We start from the raw sequence: 7,277 nt of genomic DNA, 5'->3' as shown, positions 1-7,277 counted from the left end.
AGGAAAACAGTAGAGATTCAACTGCAGCCTCGAGAGGAGTCTTGGGTGCGGACTTCTGAACGCCAAGTCCTGCGCGGGCGGAACGCTGCCCCCACCAGCGCTACGAGGATTGTTTAGGAAGCAGCTGATCCCTGTAGCCATTTTCCCACGTGCCTGGGGGCATCGGGCGGTCAGCTTTCTCTGCACCTGAATCCACTGTGGACTAACGTGACCCGGGCTCTGCTAATCTGCTTGATGAGCCAAGAGACCAATAAACACGATGAGGCTGCAGAGATCTGGGCTCTGGGTCCTAGAGGCCGGGAGTCCCCTGGACCCACTTTTCTCTGCTGTGTCTTGTGTGTGTTGTTTCTGACGTCCTGCGGCGCCATCCTCTTGGGCACACTCACGGCGGAGCTGGTCTTGGCACCTCTCTCTCCCAACCCTTCCTCTGTCTCTCAAATCAATCAATCAATAGAAACATTTGTTAAAGAAAGAGGAAGAGCCAAGGTCCTCACCCTCCCGAGAGCCGGCAGGCACCTGTGACCCAGTCCCCCTCTCTGACCTCACTGCACCCTCAGCCTCCGCCCGCTGGCTGGGGCCGCACCTGCGGGCCTGCGCTGACCCTTGGCCGGCCTGGACACTCCCACAGTCGCTCTGCACGGTGTCCCTTGCCCTCTCGGTCTCCAGGTGGCCTGTCCACCTTCCGCCCCAACGCCCTCTTGTCCCCAGCCCGTGAGACTACCTTCTCCGCTGCTCCACACGCTGACCCCTTCCCCCAGTGCGGAGGGCAGGGCCCGGCAAGGACCCAAATGTTCACTGAGGGAAGGGAAGAGACAACGTCCTTACATTGCGCTGTATTTATTGTTTTCAAGATCAGATCACTAAAAAGTCATCCAAAAAGTCCTCTCTGATAAATAATACACCTCTCAATTTACACATTTTTTTAAAAATCACAAATGAAAGTCTTTTGAAAACCAATTCCGCCCAGACCCGGGCAGCTTCAGAGCGAGCGCTGCCGTGACCCGGAGCCCCGGCCCCGTTCGCCGGGCGCGGTCAGTAGTCCACGCCCCGCATGGCGGCCACTGTGGTGACCAGGCGCCGTGGCAGGCCTTTGCTGGCCTGTCTGTAGTCCTCGGGCTTGGTCTTCAGGAGCGCCCCGACATTCTGGAGGGTGCGGGAGGGCGCAAGGCCCAGCGCGTCCATCACGTTGATCAGGTAGTCTGCGGGGCAGAGGACAGACGGACTCAGCACCGGGCAGGACTGGCCCCTCGAGGCCACCCGGAGTAACAAACAGGGACACTCCCCAGCTCCCAACGCGGGGTGCCTGCCCCGCCCTCGGCAGGGGCCTTTACTGCGAGGGCCTCCCCTGAGAGGGTCAGACTGGGCTGGGCTCAGCCAAGTGCAGGAACTCCAGGGTAGTCCAGGACCAGCACCATCACGCCATCCCCCACTCCTGCTGGTCACAGCAGCTCCACACTGGGACTCCTGGGCTCCGGCCCCGCTCCCCAGGGGACCCCCAGCCTCTTGGGTTCTCAAGACCCATGAGCTCATCAGAGCAGTCACTGAAAACTTCCCAGCGGAGCCTCCACCGTGAGGACAAGGCGGGTGCTGGGCGTGGCGGCCTGACACCGTGCAGGTCCCCACACCTCCCGGGTGGCCCGCTGGGGTACCGGCCAACAGATTCCGAGCCCACCCCAACCACGGCGACCAGGGTCCCCGAGTTCCCAACCAGCGTGGGCATCTGAGGGGAACTGAGGGCGGGGGACCTCGGTGACGTCCAGCAGGCTCTCTGCGTCCCTGCCCCTCCCCGCGGACGCAGCCAGCGCCCACCAGACGGCACAGAGGCGGGACCGGGACAGAGGCCGTGAAGGCACGTGCTGAGCTGGGAGTGGTGGGTGAGTGGGAGCTGCCCTTCCTCCTCCCCCTCCTTCCTGGGGGGCGACCAGGGAGCGTCCACAGCGGCCCCACGTGGGCCCCTGGCGGCTGGGGAGACCGGGAGACGGCACCGCCCGGCCCTCCTCCGCCCATCGCCGCCTGGTCCACGTCTCCTCCCTGAGGGTGGAGCACCTTCCTCTCAGTGTCCCTGAGGGGCCTGCTCTGCCCGCCCGGTCGGCTGCTTCCCAGGAGGGGCGCCACCACCGGTCAGACACCTGTCTCCTGCTCCAGGAAACTGAGCTCCAGGCGCCTGCAAGCCAGGGGCCTCCTCACAGGAGCCCACGGCGCACATGACACCCTGTGTGTGGCCAGCAGGGTGACTCGAGGTGTGTTTGTTAGCATGTTTCTTTTAAGTAAGAGGAGGGGAGATAGTGAGACAGACTCCCACTCCCAACTGGGGTCCACCGAGCAACCCCCTTCGGGGCCAAGCTATTTTTAGTGCCTGAGGCTGACATATGCACCACTGGCTGCAGGAGGAGAGAAGGGGAGAGAAAGAGAAGGGGGAGAGGGCGGGGTGGAGAAGCAGATGGGTACTTCTCCTGTGTGCCCTGACCAAGAATCAAACCCAGGACTTCCACACTGGGCCGACGCTCTATCCACTAAGCCAACCGGCCAGGGCCTGTGAGCCTTTCACTGGAGTTCCTCTGGGGCCCCACCGGCCACAGCCCAGCGCCCTCCAGCACAGGATGTCCGTGGCCCATCCCCCACAGCACGGCGGCACCCACTGACCGAGGAACGGATGGGTCAGGCGGGGAGCCTCACAGGGAGGGAGGACAGTGTGAGGAACTGAAATCAGGGCCACCCCAAACCCTGCTCTGCTCATGGGTCCCGGATGGTGCTCTGCTCAGGCCCCTGCCGTACTGACCACCCCGAGTGCTGCCATCCCCCCCCATTAGCACCCGCCCAGTGAAAGGGGCGCGGGCGGGGTGCCAGGCCTGACTCCACTGCTGACAGCTCTGGGACCCAGACGAGGGGGCCGTGCTCCGTCTCCTTCAGCAAAACCAGAGGCTGACTGAGCTCTGCCAGGCCCCCAGGGAGCTGATCTTCAAGGCCCCCCACTCTCTCCCCTGGGCACCCCGAGACCTGCCATGGTGAGCCAGGGGACTGATACCAAAAGACAGGGGACAGTCCCTGGCCACCTGCCCACCAAACCCCCACCTCAGAGCACCGCTGCACCAGTGAGTGCCAGCAGGAGCAGGGGGCACACCCTCGCCCTGGGCAGCGGGAGCAGGGGGCACAGGCCTCCGCCCTGGGCAGTGGGAGCAGGGGGCACAGGCCTCCGCCCTGGGCAGCGGGAGCAGGGGGCACAGGCCTCCGCCCTGGGCGGCAGGCACGCAGGCAATGCAGGGGGCACAGGCCTTTGCCCTGGACGGCAGGCAGGCACTGCAGGGGGCCCTGTCCTCTGGGCCTCTCTTCCCTGTCAGCACGAAGGGGCCCAGAGCAGCAACCTTGCATCCTCGCAGGGGTGACGAGGGGCTGAGAGCCCGGCTGGCACCGGGCAGACCCGGCACACAGCAAGAGCCGCCCCAGCACCAGCTGCTACAGAATGGGCCCAAAGGCCAGCGGCAGCACAGCCCGCGTCTACGCCCGTCACGTCACCTCCCTGACACTCCCAGCCCCAGCGGCTACCAGAATCCCCTGCTACCCGGCCCAAAACACACGTCAGAACCTCTGGGACAGGGCCTGGAGGACTGTCTGCATTTTTAAGGAGCTTCAGAGCCCAATCCGGAGCCGCCCGTGAAGGAGACCTGGGGGGGAGTCCCCGTTGGGAGGGAACTCACCGATGTCCGTGGCCAGCTGCTTGGTGGAGTGCGGGGTGAGCTCCGGGATCTGCAGGATCACGTCACAGTAGGTCTGCATCGTGGCTCTGGCCACCGAGCCCAGCCAGTTGTCCGCCATGTTGTCCAGCTCGGGCAGTTCATCCCCTGGGAAGGGAGAGGCCGTCACCAAAAGACACAGACCCTGCTGAGAACACACCCACCCCCAGCAGTGTTCACGGAGCCCTTCCGGGCGAGCTGGCCCGTGGCCGGTGCCCTGTGCACACACGGGCCCCAGGGCTGACCCTCTTGACCGTGGGGACGCAGGGAATCACTGAGAAAGCTCCCTTTTCGCGGTGTTTAGAAAAAGTCGCTTCTCTGGGGCAGAAAGTTCCCGCTGGCGTGCACTCTCTGCTCTTAGAATGTGCGCTCAGTGAAAATGCTGGAAACCCTGATTCTATATTCGGGATCACGGGGCGACACTTTTCCTTACAGCTGGAAACCCTCATGAGAAACGTGGAGGGAGAAGAAGACCGAGGCTGTAAACACACAGGGTGGCTTCTAGTGCTGGTGAGGATTCCAGCTGTTGTGACAATTTTACTCCAGGGAACCCGGTGATGGGCGTCCAGGATTTCACCAGACTGTGCCCACCACGTGTGTGCGTGTGAGTGTGTGAGTGTGAAAATTTCTATGAGGGTTTCTTTGAGAAAATATTCTCTAAATTTTTTAAACTTAAAAGGTTTATTAGCAAATAGATAAAAATAAAAATCGCTACGGAACCTCGGAGCCCCTCCCCCTGGAAGACTGGTGCATGTGTGTGTTTACACACGACAGAGAACTGAACCAGACAGTGCAGGAATGCAGGCAGGAAGCAAGCACCTGTCCCACCATCCTCCACCCCCACAGGCACGCTTCTCTCACACCCGCTCTCGAGGTCCACTTCCTGTGCACACGCGGGAACACCCCGGTGGGTGTTTATTGTGCACACCCCAATCTTTCTCGGTCACTGTGCTACGCTCAGGACCGCTCTGGTGGGAGCTGGGCGGCCGCGTGCAGTGGGTGGGGGCGCGACCGTGAGCCCGTTGGTCCGCACACCTGCCCCCTGCCCCCCCAGGCCCTCACCTTGCTCGGGAGGGAAGGGCAGCTTGCCCATGTGCAGTGGGTGGGGGCGCGACCGTGAGCCCGTTCGTCTGCACACCTGCCCCCCCCAGGCCCTCACCTTGCTCGGGAGGGAAGGGCAGCTTGCCCGCGTGCAGGGCCAGCGCCAGGGCGGAGTCCTCCTGAGTCACAAAGGGCTCCAGGTTCAGGGGCAGGGACATGATGTACTGCCCGATCTGAAACAGAAGACGCCCATGGGAACTTCACGAAGTGCACGTGGATGAGGAAGGCTCAGGACAGACAGACACGCTGCCGCCACCGGGGCACCCACGTCTGCGTGTTCCCGGTGTGCTGACACCGGTGGTGACACCTTAAAGAGCCAGCGCTGGTCGGCACGATGGCCTCAGCACTGCGGGATGCACTCGCCGTGAGCTCTGCCACCGACGAGGTGACGGACAGCAGCGCGCTCTGTGCACTCACAGCACTTGTGTCAACGTGAGTCACTATGGCTGCTCGTGTCTGACTGGCCGTATACCCCGCTCCTGGGTCTGGGCTGGGTCTCTCCCCTCCAGGGGGTTTCACAGGCCAAGGAAGGAATATTGTTGGTGTGTGTGGGGGGGGCATTTATGATTATAAATTAATTTGGAGAGAAAAGTATATTGTTTTCACAATACAAACTAGGAAATAAAGACGGAACATCCTTGGCTCCGAGACCTCTGGGAATAGTGTTTGTCGTACGTCTGTTGGCTACACGTGACCACCATCACGCGTGTGTTCTGAACACCTACTTCCATCTCAACCCAGAACTGTTCTGTGTCTTAAGGTAAACATAAAATAAGGCTGATTCCCAGGCGATGACAGCGTCACGTGCATTACTTTAAAAAGGCCTGGGAGCCTGCTGCTGCTTTCTCAGGCTCCGTGTTCATTCCAGACATTTGTCTCCACTTCACACAAAAGGTCCGAGCACTCACACGAAACTGTCCAGTGGCAAGTCCCCGAGAGCACAATGTCCAGTTAACACTCCGTCAGCTACCGGCCCCCTCATCCCAGACGTCCCACGGGTCTGGCAGTGTGAGCCGTGCTGACGGAGACCGGAGACCGTGGTCTACCTTTAAAGGGGGACAGTCTCCCCTTTCATTTACTCGGGATGATTTTCCACTCAAACCAGACAAGTGGCCGCTTACCTGACTGACCACCACTGTACCTTTCAGCTTTAAAACAGCCCAGATTCCTCCCTCCCCACAAGGATGGAGGACGAGAAGGTGCTGGGTTCCGGGCCAGGACTCTCCCTCCAGCCAGCACCCCTTCCACCCCGTCCTCCTCGGCACGGCCTCCTGAACACCCGCTGTGCCCAGACCCAGCACGTCCCTGTGTTTGGTACGCCTTTCATCGGTGACCCTCCCTTGCCGCTAATTCAGACTCAGTTTTACTCAAAATAAAACGTCGTTCTGCCTCGCGTCTGCGCCATCTCCAGGCTCTTCACGGCCCCTTCTCCTGCTTCACCTGTTACCACGCTCACGGGGTTCCGCGTGGGTGACCACCACAGGCAAAGTAGCCTTTAGGTATAAATCGTCAGTAAGCTGACATTTCCCACTTTGAGTCCATGGCCTTGGGTGGTGGGAGGGGTTTGCTGTGGTTCTGCACGGACCCCACGAGGGGCTTCCTGCAGGGGCTCGGTCCACACTCACTCTTGGAACCCACGTGGAACGGAGTGCTTACCATCTCACACTCCACAGACACTCCCGGTGTCCAGCGTGGGCGAGCTCAGGGACTCAAGAGAAAGCAGTGTTGCCACCAGACGGACCTGGTCTGAGTCCCACTCGACCACGGCATGACCTCGGGCAGCGTAAGCTGTCAGGGCCTCGCATGAGCTCACACTTACGCCCACCAGCCGGGGCAGAGGAAACCAGTCCTGTGAGACACGCACAGAGGGCCGCCATCCTGTCCCGAGCCTCGTGCTCGCCAGCGTCACTGCCCCCGCCCGCGTACAGAGCTGTGGACACAACGGGCCCTCCAGTCTGCATTGAGCACGGCCCTCGCGCGCAGCACGTGTCTGACAAGTGTCCCTTCCTGTCCCGTGCAACGCCTACAGGCAGGCGGGTCAGAGCAGGGAGAGGGGGGAGGGGAGAAGGGGAAGGGGAGGGGGGATGGGGAGGAGGGAGGGGGAAGGGGGAGGAGGAGGGGGCCACCCAGAAGCCCCCCTGGCCTCCTGGCTCCGCCACACCTGCAACACCAACTCAGTAACCCCTCCGGTGCTTCCAGCAACATTGTTTCCTGAACCAGTTCCGTCTGTCACACGTACTGTCTCAGCCCACCCACGGCTTCCCTCTCCTTGGGCAGGAGATGGGGTAATGGCCGGAACACCCAGCATGCCGTGCTGCCCCCAGTGGACAGAGCGGGGAACGCCACCCTCCCCACTGCGGGGATCAACACAGACTTCTAGCTGTCCAGCATTCACCCTTAAAATTCCTGTGTCTACTGCCATGGTCATAACTCCAGTGGGGCAGA

At 61.6% G+C, this 7,277-nt stretch overlaps 1 protein-coding gene across 2 annotated transcripts in view; it reads right to left on the bottom strand.

Annotated features, from left to right (window-relative positions):
• Positions 1 to 821: 821 nt before the first annotated feature.
• The window catches only part of COG7 (component of oligomeric golgi complex 7), a 127,158-nt gene continuing 120,702 nt past the window's right edge, over positions 822 to 7,277 (bottom strand). For both annotated transcript variants that reach the window (XM_066275856.1, XM_066275855.1), the window contains 3 exons: positions 4,891 to 5,005; positions 3,696 to 3,839; positions 822 to 1,199 (listed from right to left, as the gene is read on the bottom strand). In XM_066275856.1, the coding sequence (XP_066131953.1) occupies positions 1,033 to 1,199; positions 3,696 to 3,839; positions 4,891 to 5,005 (426 nt within the window). In that variant the 3' untranslated portion in view covers positions 822 to 1,032. The remainder of the gene's footprint in view (positions 1,200 to 3,695; positions 3,840 to 4,890; positions 5,006 to 7,277) is intronic.

The sequence above is a fragment of the Saccopteryx bilineata genome, chromosome 4 (assembly GCF_036850765.1).
Source record: "Saccopteryx bilineata isolate mSacBil1 chromosome 4, mSacBil1_pri_phased_curated, whole genome shotgun sequence".
Classification (NCBI taxonomy): domain Eukaryota; kingdom Metazoa; phylum Chordata; class Mammalia; order Chiroptera; family Emballonuridae; genus Saccopteryx; species Saccopteryx bilineata.
This window is presented reverse-complemented; position numbering and strand designations above follow the sequence as displayed.